General features: G+C 41.2%; 2 protein-coding genes across 2 annotated transcripts in view; both read left to right on the plus strand.

Moving 5' to 3' along the window:
• SCP2 (sterol carrier protein 2) overlaps positions 1 to 6921 on the plus strand; it is a 19781-nt gene extending 12860 nt beyond the window's left edge. Inside the window, exons 13-17 of the mRNA XM_014307804.1 lie at positions 8 to 205; positions 2459 to 2559; positions 3188 to 3317; positions 4723 to 4802; positions 6034 to 6921. Of these exons, the coding sequence (XP_014163279.1) occupies positions 8 to 205; positions 2459 to 2559; positions 3188 to 3317; positions 4723 to 4802; positions 6034 to 6129 (605 nt within the window). The 3' untranslated portion in view covers positions 6130 to 6921. The remainder of the gene's footprint in view (positions 1 to 7; positions 206 to 2458; positions 2560 to 3187; positions 3318 to 4722; positions 4803 to 6033) is intronic.
• Positions 6922 to 15888: 8967 nt separating this feature from the next.
• The window catches only part of PODN (podocan), a 20675-nt gene continuing 20494 nt past the window's right edge, over positions 15889 to 16069 (plus strand). The window contains exon 1 of the mRNA XM_031058542.1: positions 15889 to 16017. Coding sequence (XP_030914402.1) covers positions 15889 to 16017 — 129 coding nt within the window. The remainder of the gene's footprint in view (positions 16018 to 16069) is intronic.

A 16069-nucleotide genomic window follows, 5' to 3' on the forward strand; every position in this document is an offset into this window, starting at 1 on the left:
GGGACAGCAGGTGAGCCGGGGCTGACACACGCCGGGGGCTCGCCCGGCACGGGGAGAACCGCGGCTGCACCGCCAGGCCTTCCGGAGCGCTCGGCTGGGGCTGCACGGAGCGCGGGGACAGAGCGCTGCCGGCCCAGCCTGGCTGTCCTGCTGCCTGCGCCCTCACAGCTTCGTTCTTTTGGAGTTATTGCCGCTGCTCAAGGGGGTGATTGCCCTGTAAATTAAACACTCCTGTGTCCCTGCAGCACTGCACGTCTGTACTGAGGTTAAAATTCACACACTCTCGTGTCACATTGAGCACTGAGAGTTATTGGAAAGCTCACACCGGCTTGTAGAAGTGGCTCATGTGGAGCCATTCCTCAGTGAGGAAGAGCGATGTTCCGAGGAAAAAAGCCACCAAAAAAAAACATTCCAAGAATAAAACAGGACACATTAAAAGTAACGAATTGAAACTAAGTATCTGCCAGTGCCAGCGAGACATTCATGGGAACAGAGAAATGACTGCTTTCATTACTAAAATTGATGGTGGTTTAGCTCTGGGAAGGATTGCTTTCAGCCCTGTTTCATGTGATACTGTAATTCCTTAGACTTCTGGGGTGTTACTGGCTACAGATTGTGCACTTGCAATTGTAGCCTATTTCAGAGAGGGAGAACACTGATACGAAGGTGTCTACACTCTGCTGTAGCTCAATGCTCGAATGGACAGGAATTGAGAGAAAACACTTGTATTTTATATTCTGGTATTTCAGGGGAGACTTACAATACAGTTCCCTTTACATGTTCATTTTCAGCTTTCCTTAGAAAGGTTGACGTGGTTATTGTGGGTATTATGGCTTTTAAAGCATGATCCCAGTGCTTTGTTTTCTCTGAAAACCTATGAACAGCAGAATTTATCATACACTGACCTTTCAGAAAGAAACACACTCCTCCCTCTGTCCCAGCTGATATTTCTAGCATCTGTTTCAGCTAAACCTGTGCAGTTCCTGGGAGGTGGCAATATAACCTGTGGAAGAGGTGATGAGAGAAGCCACTGAACTTTGAAGGGCTTCAGCAGTGATTTTTTGTAGTGTCAGGAGTGATAATTCTGTCTCTTTTTTAATCCATAAGAGGTTGTACCATGTGAGGAAAAATATGTCTTCTCATGGATTCTCTTCCAACATGTTCACGTAACTTCTCAGTGGTTTTTGGTACAGTTTTACATCTGAAAGGAAAAGACTGTTACAGGGAGTACACCTTTTCCCATTGCTTTGAGCTTTGTCTTTAAAAATACTGTCACTGTATTGAAAATGTTGCTATTTTTATATCATCAGCCTTGAGGTGCTGCTAGAAGTAATCCTTCCTGTCAGGGAGAGCTTTTCATGTACAGATAATATTTCTCCTGAAGAAACTTAAGTCTAATTTACTATAGCTCATTTCACCTTCACTGGTGTTCAGGATTTTTAAAATACTGTCTCAAGTACACCTCAACCCAGAGAAATGTTAGCAACACTCATTTCATCTTATCCTAGAGAAGCTTAAAGCCCCTTAGTTCTCCCAAAGGCTCTGTGTGGGAGATCCCTGACACAGGGAGTTGCACCAATGTGTGTCAGACTTTGGAATGGAACAGAGTGGCTGATGTGCTCAGACACCCCTTATGTAACTGAGTGATGATGTGCATTGTGAAATTAAGGGAAAGGTGGTGAAACTCCATGTTTAGGGAGATCCTTCACACCAGTTTCCTATACTAGTTAGTCACTGGTTCCAGATCAAGCCTGTGGCTTTAGTAATAGCTGGTAAGAATGTGAATCAAGGCAGCAGGACTTACCAGTTTTGCATTAGTTTTTGAAACAGTTCTGCTTTTTGTTTGATGGCTTTTTCTGAACCTTACCGTTTCCATCTTGTTAGTACAGCCTTGGTTTATTAGCAAAATGGATGTGTCTCCTTCAGACAAGACAGTGCCCACTCTGGCTACCCTGTCACACATCTGCAGGGCAGTGTCACTACCACCCCAGTAACTTCCAGCAGCATTTCCTGAGCAATTCTGTCACTTTAGCAGTATCAGCCCTGACCACAGTTCTGGGCTCTGCTGCCAAGAGATGGTAATAGCAGTGAACCTGCTCCTCCTGCTGCTTGAATTGCCATTTCTTTGGACATTTCTCTGTACTTTAGCTCTGTGTGCCCCTGCAGGAATCAAGAACTGGGTTCCATGTTGCTATCAGGCCATGCAGGGTGATTTCTCCAGAGTATCAGGAATAAGATTAATAATTTACTTCCATTGTAAAATTAATCTTCAGTTCATACACACAGGACACCCAGATATCTGGAGTGATTGTAATTCAGGCTATCAAGAGAGCAAGCTTCACTTTGATAGCAGAGTTGCTTTGTACTAATGAAATGTTTCTTGCTGGTGTTAGGCCTGTTGGTGATCATTTGAAGATGTTGAAAAGTGACTGAGAGTGTTTAAATTAATGGGGTTTTTGTTTCAGCAACGGCCGTATTGCAGCTGTGCCTCTCAGTGCAGCTGTTGATGGATTTAAAGCACACCTGGTCTTCAAAGAGATTGAAAAGAAGCTCCAAGAGGTATCTGAATACTTCTTTTACCTACAACAGGATTTTAATTGATAACAGAATGTGTGTGAAACCTGTTGGGAATGTATTAGCATCCGCCATTTCTTCAGGACTGCTCATTGAAACAAATGCTATAGATTTGGATTTTGTAATTTTTACAATTCTTTGCAAAAGAATTTTTACAATTGTTTGTAAAAGAAACATTTTACACTGTGCCATGATTTTAAGTTACCTTTTTTCTAGGTAGTTCCTACCTGCATAAGGATATTTCAGTGGAGGCAAGTTTAGATTGTAGGTGAGGGACTTGCTAACTAACCAAAGAAACTTTGTGTTTGGTGTTGGGTGCTTGCTCTTTAAGTGTGATTTAGAAGAACAAATTGCATTTTGTCAAACTTATGTCAGGACAAGGCTATTAGGGCTATTCTTCTTAGTTTAATAGATTTCAATATAGATAGTCATAGTTGGAGTTTTTTGTTTGTTTAGATTTTTTTGATGGGTTGTTTAAATGATGCATAGTGGGAAGAATAGATATTTTTATATTAGTAAAAATGGTGAAGGTTTTTAAATTACTTTTGTTAAATTAAGACTAACTGAAAATTATGTTGAAGTAAATTACTTTCTCATTCTGTGTTCATTATAGGAAGGAGAGCAATTTGTTAAGAAAATTGGTGGAATCTTTGCCTTCAAAGTAAAGGATGGTCCTGGTGGGAAAGAAGCAACTTGGATAGTAGATGTGAAAAATGGTAAAGGCTCTGTGGCAGTTAATTCAGGTCAGTGCTGTTTTATTATGTCATTGCAGAACACACATAAAACTAATGAATACAGAACTCATATTCTGTCCAGGCTGTAGTGACCTTGAGCAAAATTGATGTAGAGCTACCTTAATTTTAAACTTTCTTATTACTGACACTTTTAATCCATGGTGTTTCAGACCAAGAACTGAACAGTTTCTACTCTGAATCTGTCTGGAGATAACAGTGTGTTTTCTCAGAGGCTACAGGCAGATCTGTCATATGATTTCACAGGAATCAGAATGGGAAAAAAAAAGTGAAAATCAAACCTCGGGGATTTTGTTGCTCTCACCTCTTAAAATTTTGGCCAATGAATGTAATTTGTAGCTGTTTCTTCAGTTGCTTTGCTGGAGACACTGGTAAGCAGTAACCTGGTCTGCCTTGTCAAGTTACTTCTCCTCTGCAGGTAGTTAAGCAACAAAACTTGCTTGGTTTCAGTGCTGTACCAGCTGATATAAACTTCAAGTTCCATTTTGAAATAAGAAACAGACTGGGTGGTGTTGGGGAGCCCCATAAAATATTGAGAACACAAGATTTGTACCCTTGCCATGAAAATGTCTTGTCACAAATCTGAAGTCACACACACAAGTATTGAAAAGGAAAAAAAAACAAACCGCAAGAGGCAGTAATCAAAATCTGATATATCCATGAACCTGCATCACAAACTTTTAATTAAAAACATGATGGGGATTTTATTCAGAAATTCATTGTTATGTTATTAGAAAAAGAAGACCACAGTCTTCTGTTGCATGGGCAACAATTTATCAAAGATGTCAGTCTAATAATAAGATGACTGTAGGAAAATATGTGTGCAGATTTTAGCCCTTTGGTTTACACATCAGTATTTATATCAGAGTTTATTAAAATGATTTTCCAGCTTACTTTAGTAAGAAGATCCTCGAAACTTCTGTACTTGAATTAATTCAATTGAGTGCTTTCAGAATGCACATGTTGTTCCCATGGAAGGAGAGGGCAGGAAATGCCTGAAATGTCAGTAATGAATGTCTTAAGACAGTGTCACAGGGGAAAACTCCTCTATTCCAAGCTGATCTTCATACTAGCAAGTACAAGCTTGATAAAGCTGAAAAATTATTATCAGTGCTTGCAATGAACATTCTGTCTGGATACAGGTAATTATTATTGATTTTCAATGAATTAATTTGCTTAGCTTTTCAGGCAGGCCCATCTTTCTTCAGTGTTGGGATGCTCTGTGCTACAAGGTGGCCCAGCTGCCTCTTGCTGGTATTGTTTTAATGGCTCTTGCTTGTACATACTTCAGGTATCATTTGCTGACCTGTGGTCTGAAGGGATGCTCCACACAGTTGTAGCTCCTATAAGTGTTTCATTTCTGAGTTTGAATCTTCATTCTTCTCCTGTCTTGCAGATAAGAAGGCAGATTGTACAATCACAATGGCTGACACTGATCTGCTGGCACTCATGACTGGCAAAATGAACCCTCAGACAGTAAGTACAGCAAAGATGACCTGATCAGGGAACTGGTTGGTTTGTTTTGCATGTGTTTAAGTTGAAATCATTTGAATGTTTTCATCCAAAACTGCCATGGCTGATCTGAAAAATAACAGCTCCTGGTGTGCTCTGAACAAATCATCCAAAGTGAGATTGATCAAGAAGGACAGGGATGTGTGTCAGATATCCTGCAGGGATGTGTCCTGTGTTATATCCCAGAAGGAGATATAATAGTGCTTGGTTGGCAGAGAAGAGGAGCAATCCAGTTTTTGCAAAATGCCATGAGAAAGAAGGAATGTGGGCCTCTCTTTGGAGGGCTTTACCCTCATAGCTGACATTAGTGTTAGGAGTCACCTTGATGCTGAAAAGTAGAAATTGAGGTGAGCATCCACTAAATGCCTGTCATTTTTTATTGTTGGGTGGTGAGTTTGGGGGGTTTTTGTTTGGTTGGTTTGTTTAATTTGGGTTTTTTTTATTCCTCTGTGCACCAAAAGCAGTCATAGTGTACAAGTAAACCAGGTGTTTAAGTTAATTTTAAGTTGCTGTTCTGTGCTTCCAGATTTGAAATGCTCTGGGTAACTGCTTCAAGATTTTGGTCTGGTAATCATGGGGTAAATTTTGCAAACTGAAATGTGTCTAGGAGAAGTTTTAAGATAAAACACATTATAGAAATGTTGTAATATCCATGTAGAAAATTCAGAACCAACTCCAGCTTTGCATCTACATTTTGGATATTTTGGTGCATGCAGTTTATCTCCTTATAAGATCTGGAGGAAAAAATCCAAATGCTTTACAAACAGACATTTGTAAAATTGAATTGATCAGGAACAAAGCCAGTTAAGGCTGAGGAGGATTGAGCTAAGAAATCAGTTGTGGCACCTACTGTCACTGTGGCTTTATTGCATGCAATTGAAATAATGACCTTGTCTGCTATGAGCAGTCACCACCCAACCATGGGCTGTTCTGCCTGCTCCAGGTACAGACCCATGGCTGTGATAAGCTGAGAAACAAGCAAGTTTATTCTCTTTAGGTATCAAAAATACAATAAGAATACAACTTCCTTAATTTGCTGTTCTGCAGTCAGACAATGCATCTATTGCTGGATGTGAGGTGCCAGAACTGTTGGAAATACCAAACTGCTCATCCATAATACCCCATAACTGTCTGGAGGGGTGCATTTGGGATAATATGTTTTATTGCATTTCACAGAATTTCTCTTTCTTTTCAGGCATTCTTTCAAGGCAAATTGAAGATTTCTGGGAACATGGGCATGGCAATGAAACTTCAGAATCTACAGCTTCAGCCAGGCAAAGCTAAACTTTGAGCTCAGTAGAGTAAATAGTCAGTACTTGATATTCTTGACGAAAAAGTAGAATTAAACTAGACATTATCAGTAATATGGCACAAGCTGGGTTTGATTGGACCTCTCTCACCTAAATTCTGTGGTTAGAGACCTTAAATCTCTTAACAATTTCCATCAGTTTCTCTATGGCTGAGCTTGAGGCACTAACACTTACAAATGGTACATGGTGGGGCTTTGTGACAGCTTTTGTTCTAATCAATATGGACAATTTGTAAAAATTAGAGCTGAATTAGGCTGGTTACTGTTGTTGAGATTAGTTGGGAAGGAAGAGAGGAAAGTTATAAATAGTTTGGCATATCAATGAAATGAGTTGCATTTTATAAAGGCTGTAATAGCAGATCATACAAATGCTTTCTGACTTCCATTCTCTCCAATTTGCTGCTGCTTACATTAAAATGATCTTGTAAAGGGGATCTCTAACATTTTTTTAGAATAGGAATTTGCTATAAAATACTTTTCTTATGACTACTTTGGAATTAAAAAATAAACAAAATATCCAGAATTAAGCAGGAACTAGAATGCTGCTTTGAGGTTCACAGGATTTGATAATACTTCACCTTGAAAACAGATTAGATTTGCCAGGAGAGCAGAGAGGGAAGATAACCAATATGTTAACTGTTTTCTCCTGGTAAAAACTGGTGTTGATCATGATGAAATTCTTGTCAGTTATGTAAAAGCTTTAAGTTCTGTTTTGGGAAAATGTATTCTGGTTGGAAGTTTAATAGAAAATTAAATATACTTTTCCTGTTCTTCTGTGTGTCTTGCTCAGATTTATAAACGTGGATTTCATGTTAATGTACTGAACTGAGTATTTTATTCAGGTTGTCACAAAGGACACCTGCAGGCATCCACGTTTTCCTCCTCAGGCACTAAAAACTTCATCCATAAACTTCATCTCAGTCCAGGAGACACATCTCACATCCTCACATACTTGGGCTATGGCTGAGGAACTTACACTGAAGCTTTCACTTCCCTGGCTTAACTAAAGTAATAATAAAAAAGAGCAAATTCAAGCCAATCATTCTGCCTCCTGTTGGGAATGGTTACAGATTGCTGAGCAGTTAGAATGACTCTGCTACATCACACCAAAAATCCTTCTGGCCCCCTGGGTTTTCTCCCTGTTGGTACCTTGGAAGGAAGAGGAAAGATGGCCATTCATCTGTTTACTCAGAGTACTTTCCTAACTGCCACTGATTGTCTTTTTTTTTCCCAGCTCACCAATTTGAGCCAGAAGTGAATATATCTGGATTGTCTTTCATGAGTTTTTCCAGTCCCTTTCGGAATCCTTGGACAGCTTTTTTTAGCATGGATCATGAGTTTCTGTACCTACACATCATCTAGAATTAAACTCACTCATTTTCTATCCTCTACATTGCAGTTTTATACCTCTAAATTTCTGGGGGCTTTTTTGAGAGGCTTTGTGTTTTACTGGAAGAACAGTGAGCAGCTTCAGAGCACTCCTGGTGTATATTCTTGTCCTGTCACCTTCAGGCTTCTCAGCTAACAGAGAGATTATTCTGTAACTGTGTCACATGCAGAGACCCTTGTAACCTTCTGTCCATCCAGGTATCCTTCCTGTATGCAGCATTCCAATTGTCCTGCTAAAAGTTTTCAAGATACAAGAGCATTTTCTGCCTATATTTTTCTTTCTCCAGTTGCTTTTCTGACCACTTCTTGTTTTGAGGTGGTGTTTTCTTAGATCTCTTAAAACTGGGGGCTCATTCCTTTCATACTCAGTGCTTATTTGTGCACTGGGAAATGGAAATATTTTAAATTTTCTTTATGCATCAGTTCATTTGTACTGAATTTCAGCTGTCTTTTACTCCCAGGAACTCAGTGGTCAGGCCTGGGTTTTAATATCTGGATGAATCAACATTTGTGACCCCACTTTCATCATCTTTTCCAAGGCATTAGTTTTCTGTTAATTAGGACAAATATGGCATTGCTCCACTGTAAACTTTTAAAAGTACAATCTGGTCACATGAACAGTTTCCTCCCGTGCATTGTTTATTGACTTATCTAAAGGATTGGAATCGATAGGAGTCATATCTCTCAAATGAAAGCAGTGTTTAACTCCCTGTAAAATAACACTTGCTATTGTACTCACTGCTTTTTCCTAAGTTCTTGCCATTTGGCTTGTGGGTTAAAACAAAGGGGACTTACAGGATTGCAGCAGTAATTCTGTCCAGAAAACAATTTGTTCCTCCTCTTGAATTACTGATACTACCAGAAGAACTCTGTTATGCAAGCTAAGAACATGTCTTTTTCAAGAATTTTAAGCACACAAACAACATACTTTTGGCCACTGTTGGCCAAATTCATTTTGAAAGGTAAACAAGGTAACATAGGTAATAGTTCAAGTAATATTGCTCAGCTGCAGAATTAGTTAAGTTCTTTAAGGGGGGAAAGTTGCTCGGAACTATGAAGGGGAAAAAAGGTAACAAAATAACTTTGGAGTTTGTTTACTACCAAGAGGAATAATGTCCAAGGCTAAAGCCCTGATTTCTCCCTCAGAAAAATCTGGGTTTGCACAGGCCTGGGGCTTTCAGGTTTGAGCATCTGTGATGCTGTTAAAACAGAAAAATCCCAGATTAAACCTTCCATTCCCATCAGCAGTAGGTAGAGGGAGTAGTGCAAAGGTTAGCACAGCCTGCAGCTGAGAGGACTGGTCAGGCTGGTGTTTCTCCTGCAGGATTTAAGGAGATGGAGTAAAGGACAAAGTCATGTATTCACCCCATTTACCTGCTAATATCTTCTTTTGACATCTGTGCTGTATTGCTTCTTCACATTCATCACCTTCTTTGTGTTATATCTTGCTTAATTTTTTATATAATACTTCCTCTGATTTTTCTGGGAGTGAGGAAGGTGTCTTTTTCTAAAAATCCCAAATCCTCCATGCAGTCTTATAATATGACAACTTTAAATAAATAAATGTTAAAGTGGATAGAAATAATTTACTTTCATGAGGAAAAACTCTGTGGTGCAAAGCAGCTTCTGACATTATGAAGTCCTGTTACTCATTTTTTGCATAACTCAAAGCATTACCTAAGTCTGTACCATTTTAGAAATCTTGCTACAAAGATTTTCTTTCTCACTCCCTAATGCTCTGTTGGCCAAGCAGCATTAAGTTCTTCTTCTCCAGCTAAAATCCCCTATAGCTTTAGATCAGCCTTTTTAAAGAAGTTTATGTTACTGCAATTGTGTTATGTTAACTGGATTCCTTGGGGGCAGAATTAGAAAGGAAGCTAGAGCTACCAAAAGGTGGCCAGTCACAACATAGCAGTGCTTTAATTTTGATTTCAAAGGCCTTGTGTAAAGAAAAAAAATAATTTGGAATCTTGTAGGCAGAGGGTTTGGTGTTCTCAGACTCCCAGGTCACATGAGGGGCAATCTCAGCTTTAGACATTAAAATGCTTGGGAGGGTTGTTCTTCCTTTGTGGGCTCTGGTGAATACCCCTTGCCAGCTCTTGGTTTGGGTTTTTTCCCAGCTATAATAAGTGTGACAGCCAGAGGTGTTGTCAGGTTGGCAGGTATATCTTACCCTTATTTTCTTTTGCAAAATATATGTAATTCTTGCTTATTGGAATTTTCACAATAATGAAAAAAGCAAGAGAAGCATGACATGATTTGTCAGAGTTGGAGCCACTGAGCAGAGTTGATACCTGACTCAGCAGATCTGGCTTGCAAAAATTTGAGTGAATGCTTTGGTTTTGGAGCACAGATTTTATTTTTAAACTTTTACTTGAGTTTTGTCTTTTCAGCCCTGATGCTTTGCCTGATAAGAACTAGGTTCAGTGCAGAAGAATACACTTACTTTTGAAAATGTATGTGTGTGACACAGTCTGGCAGGTGGCATTGTGGAGGCTCTGCCTGTGTACAGCACACCCTGGTACAGTGTGGGATCCCTCTGGAAAGCAGCAGAGTCAGGAGACTGTAAACAGCTGAGCACAGTCTGTGGCAGCTGGGTCAAAGAGCTGGATTTTTGGGCAATAGATCATTTCAGGATGCAGGAGGATGGGATAAAGGGCCTTGACTACATCTTCCCTCTTAGGATAGAAAAAAACCTGCAGATAGTCACAAGGTTTTGTCCATTTCCCATATGTCCAATTCATCTGAGGTCAGATTCAACTCTTACCTCCTTGGAACAGGAAATCCATGGCTTCCTGCTCTGCAGAGCACCGAGAGCACTGCCTGTCAGCTCTCGTGAGGCAGAAAAGGCTAAGAATGCAATTAGCCTGGTGGATAAAAGGCAGGGAAAAGTCTCTTAACTATGAAAAATCAACACTTGAGGAAGCAAACCACATGTGGAGAACAAATGCTGGAAAAAGCCCCAACTGTTAGGAACAAATGCCTTTATTACTTAAATAAACAGCAGTGTAATTTGTTGGAGTGACAGTGTGAGCTGTTCTGTAGCCTGTATCTCTAAGAAGAATTTGTTGCTAACTTGAAAGCAGATGGCTTTGTATGGCCCAGGGTGGGTTTTCTGGGAAATGTTAGTTATATGCTGTGATACAGGAACAGAAACATCCTAATAATGCTGCAGCAGGCTAAAAGGAACATGGATAATATAAAACAAGTTCAAAATATGCTGTGTCTGTATCCCATATTTCAGGTAGATTAAAAGCAGTCATGGATCTTTAATTTTTTTTTTTAACTGTATGTGTCCTCTGGGAGAGCAGACATCTCAGAGTTCCTTTGGATCAAGACACAGATGCCAATAGGCTCATAGTTAGGCAATGTTGTGAATTCTTAGGTTTGAAAAATACTTCCTGCTTTGGAGACAAAGCCCCCTTTTATTCCTTGTGTTTTGATTATTCATTTTTTGAAGCAAAATGACTGCAAGTTACTTAGAAGAATTTTAATTTTTTTTCTCTCCTTTCATATAAAGGCACAATACCAGCACATAGCAGTGAACACTTCAGGAATGTCAGTATTTCTGTAGAGTCTTAATCAGATAAATAAAGGTAGGAGTAAATAACATTTTGTTGCCTTTTAAGATACAACTAAAACCTCCAGAATGCCTGCTGGCTCACTCCAGGCAGATCACAATTGAGCTGATGCCTGGAGAACCACTGTTGTTGGAGCCTGTGTTTCAGTAGATCTGCTTATATCTTTTGTTCTGTGCCATGTTGCTGATTGGTGTGTCTGTTATTTGGGTTTATTATATCACAATTAAATGTAGCCTGTTTAGGACAGTGGCAGTAGTTGCAGAACTGAGCAGGTCTCACGTGGAATATCCTGCATAGTGCAGCTTGGCCCTGGACAATGCTAAAGTCTGCAAGAGTTTCTTTGAAATCTGAGAGCTCAAGGTTGCCAAGCCTGTCCTTGACCAGCACAGGGGCTTTTTACTGCTGGGCAGTGCAGGAGGTTGTGTCCTGCACAGGCTGCTCTGTGCCAGGCCCATGGCAAAGCACTCTTGTGGCACACACTGTCTGTCACAGCTGCCCCAGCAGCTGTTTGCCCAAGGACCTGGTTCTCTGCCATCTGTGTGGTCTGAAGAAATAATCATACCAAAGTTTAAACTGAGTCTTCAGCTTCAGTTTTTAAACCTGGAAATGTTTCTTCACACAGGCTGCAGCCACCACTCAGGAACATGCAAGAGCACGAAGACTCAAGTTTGACTGGAAATGTCTCCCTCAGCTCATTCTGTGCTGTGAGTGTTGCATGGAAATTCTTTGTTCTGACAGGTCCAGAATAAAACCAGTAGCTGCTGAGTCCATGTGCCATGGCAGGGCATAGCCTTTGGCTTAGTGGTGTGTCAGAACTGTTTTAGACAGGTTTGACTCCAGCTCTGGTTTTCCTGAGAATTTCTGTGGATAATGGAAATGCAGCACTGGGCCTGAAGAAGGGAGATTGTGAGTCTGGGGTATGTTGGTGTAGGAGAGTAAGATGTGGGAGAAGTGAAAACTTGGAGGAAAAAAATCTGTACGAATAATTTGTATCACAGTGTGAGGGTGCATTACCTTTGCACATGGGATTTCTGGTGTCTGACTCTTGTGTGCCTCTGTTTCCTCACTAAAGGAGGCACAATGCCCCTTTTTTATAATGCCCTGTACTTCCTCTAGGTGGTACCTGACAACAAATTACTATACTTCTACAGCAAAAACACAGATAAAAATGCACTTTTGGGGAAGGTTGAATGCTGGTCACTTCCTCTCTCTTGTGGGCTGCTCTGGCCTCCATAGTGAGTGAGGTAATCCCCGTACTCCTCCTCCCTGAAAAAAATGTGCACATTTTGTTTTATGGACTCAGGGTATTGTAGTACAGACAGGGGAGCAGGCAAATGTGTCCTGGATCTCTGAGTCACCAGGAAAAAGCAGCCAGCTTTGTTTTGTTTTTATTTTGGTTTCAGTAAAAACACACTTCCTACTCTAACTTTTCAAGCTTCCACGTGGCACACAGGGGGATCAGTTCCAGTTGATATAAGCCTGGATGAAGAGAGGGAGGAAATAACTTAATTGCTTTAGACTTCAGTTCAGCTGGAGTGGAGAGGAAAGAATCAGTGTCCCTTCTTTGGAATTCAGCAAGAAGGTCGTGTTGTTGGTGAGGACAAATCTTCTGCAGGTTTTGTGGAGGTACTGTATGGAGCACTGCAGGGCACTCACAAAACAGGTGGCTTTATATTTAATATAGTAACTGCTGTCAGGGAAAAAAAAGCTGTGTTGCTTTCTTGGGAATATTGCTGCACTTGGAGCATACTGTCAGCAAATATATCTTCCTGTTCTTTCACCAAGAATGGGGAAATAAGAAATGTGAGGCTTCTGGGCTGTCTGTGTGTGTGTGTAAGTGGTGGAAAGTTCTGATGTTAGTGCTGTAATGCAGGGCATAGAAGATAAAGAAGAGATTGAGTGGGTGGGGTGTCACAGCACATTTGGGGACTTTCCTGTAAGACATTTGTAGTTTCAGCCTATTGATCCCTGGTCCCCAAAGATCAGTTAATGTGTTGAAAAGGAAGGAGAGTTAAAGGGGAAGGAGATAAAATGCAGGAAAACCTGCTGATCTATCTGTTCCTAGTTAATTTGAACCAGACCCCCAGAGAATGGGAGGACATTCCCACCTGGAATTGAGATTTGGGTTGAATACAGCTAAACTCAAAGATGTAGTAACGGTGCAGCTCCAGTGTCCTGCAGTGAAATGCAGAAGCACACACACTGTCTCTGCCTCTCTTCTGCCAATTCCTGCATGCTGGCTCTTGGCTTTGCTCACAGATCTTACAAACTGTGTTGACAAAAGTAATGGGAGATTGTTTATTTCCCAAGTCTTTATATTCAGGCCATAGCTGCTTCCTCTTTCCTACTCACATTTTCCTATATGGTGACTTTGGAAAATTCCTCTCCGATTTCGCTGGGAAGTGCAGGAAGCTCTCACTGGTAGAGGGTTGCCTGTTACTCTCTCCAGTTCTGCAGCTCACATCTGGAAAGGATCTGGCTTGGAAAGGGGAGACTCACTCTGAGCTCAGTGCATGTTACTGACATGGCATGAGCTGAGAGAGCCTGTGGGGGCAAGAGAAATGTTCTTCTCCATTCATCTAATTTCTGACAGCAAAGGTGAGTTTTTCTATTTTTTTTAAAGCTGGCTTGTCAGACAACCTGCAGCAGCAGCCTGCCTTTCAGCTGTAGCTTTTAGCAAGGATACTCACTGTAACAAATTCAGTTAACCTGTTGATTTTGAAGGAGAAACTTCTCCTTCTGTGAATGTTTTTCTATCTGTGTGTGTGTGTCCTGTGAGAATGTGTGTGGGGAATAATAGATAACAGAGATGAGATATTTTGAAAGTGATTCTGTTTATTGGGAGCACTGTAATCACTGAGAAGCATTCAGTAACTCCTGAAACTTCAGTTTACCTCTTGAGACTGTGCCTTTTGTAGCACTCCTGTGCTGTGAGGCCCTGAAGTGCAGGTATCAGTTGTGTCTGGACTCAGAAAGATGCAGCCACAGAAACCCCTGAGCTGGTTTCAGGGTCACTTCAGTCTTTGGGTGGCAGGACCTGCTCCAAAGCCCACCTACAGCAAGGGAAGGGGACTGACTCTTTCTAGTGGATTTTGAGCTACTCCTTTAGAAGCTTTCTTAACAAGGTTTTGAATCAGGCCCATGGGAATGAGCTGAAGTAGAGTGAGTTATTTCAGCCTTTCTTTGAAAATCACCATCATGCCTGGTTTTACTGCCTGCACTCCAGATGTACACAGATGTTCCTCTATCCAAAGTGTCTCCCTGTGCTAGAGCAGCACTCCCTCCAAAGGCATTGTAGCAGACACTTGCATATGGATAAGGGGGTGAGATCACCCCAAAATCTTAGTGTGCAATACATAGAATATTTCATGTTAGTTTTCTAACATCTTTTCAGCAACAGAAGTGGAAAAGCAGCATGTTGCAAACATAGAGAGCCCAAGAAAAACCACAATGTAACTGTGCTATGGGAATAGTGTTGAGACTGTTGATCCTGTTACAGCAGAGCTGATTGAGACCTGTACATGCAAGGTTTTCTGTCTATAGTTTCTTTGGCAAGTATCTGTAAGGCTGAGTTGTTATATAGGAAAAATACTTTCTTACAGATCTGAAATGCTTTCTGAGATTATTTTCTCTAAGATTTCTGAAATATTTTCTGAGATTAGGTCACCAAATACTAAGGATTTTACTAATCTACTGTTGGCATTCTCATATGGCCAGTTTTGGCCTCAGTGTCAATATCTGCCATACAAGAAAAAATTCTATAAAAGAGATGAATTTCATTATATTCAGCTGTTACAGATATGGAAGCTGTAAAATAGTGGAATAGGTAAAAGAGAGATCAAGCACACAATGCTTAAAATCACCCACCCAGCATGTTTGTAGCAAAGACAGGACTAAAGCAAAACCAGCATCCATGTTTTGGGATGCTCTGCCCTGTAGTCTCACTTGCTCCCATTTCTTCAAGTACAAGTCAGTGTTTAAAAAAATTACTTAAGACTTTAATGGCTATGACTGAGAGCAGGACATCTCCAATGCTTCCCAAGCATCCAAGTTCTCTGTGAGAGCTCCTGGTGCAAAGCTGCAAAGACTTGTGAATGATGTAAATGGAGATACAGTTCTGACAGCTGCCAGTCTGGGATTCTTGTTTCTGATGCAAAGAAGGAATCTGGGTTAGCAGAGGTGAAGAGAGTATTTATTTGATGAGGTCATGAATCCGTTGTGCCTTTTCACCTAAAAGATCAGCCTAAGTCTTTCTCATTGCTGTCAAATCCTTCTGTGAAAAAATAGTTGAGAGGATAAATGACAAGCCATAACCAGCTCTGACTGCAAACCTTTATGTATGAAATCTGAGAAGGGCAGCAAGTGGGACCGAGGGGGCTGGGTTAGGGCCAGCTGGCTGCTTCCGTAGATACTCAACTTCTGTTTGGATTATTTTAACCTGCTGCCAGAAAGATAAAAGCTGAACATTAGCCAAGTGTCTTAGGTTAAGATCAGCACTGTCCAAAATCCATAGGAAGCCCGTTCTGTTTTCAGTAGCTGCAAGGTTTTGTTATTGTTCGATGCACGTGTAGCAACTCCTCTGAGAATCACTCCTGACCAGCCTTTATGTTTAAAAAACGAGAAGAGTTTCTTCCTATGGAAAACTGTGAGGAACAGTACGACATTGAACTAACATTGCATAACCTCTTCCCTACATCTGGGGGATCATCTGGCATTTCTCAATATGAAAAAAAGCAATAAATATCTCGGGGAGTCGGGGCCGGTGCGGGGGATGCTGCCGGGCCGCCGGCTGTACCGGGACCCACTGGTTGGGCAGCGCAGTCCCCGGAGCGCCTTGAGGGGCCGCGAAAGCGCCCCGGGAGAGCGGGAAGGCGGCGGCGGGGCTGGCCCGGCCGGGGTTGTGGGGCTCGGCCAGGGTGGCGGGGCTCGGCCGGGTCGGGGTTGTGGGGCTC

Source organism: Geospiza fortis, unplaced genomic scaffold (genome assembly GCF_000277835.1).
Source record: "Geospiza fortis unplaced genomic scaffold, GeoFor_1.0 scaffold396, whole genome shotgun sequence".
Lineage (NCBI taxonomy): Eukaryota > Metazoa > Chordata > Aves > Passeriformes > Thraupidae > Geospiza > Geospiza fortis.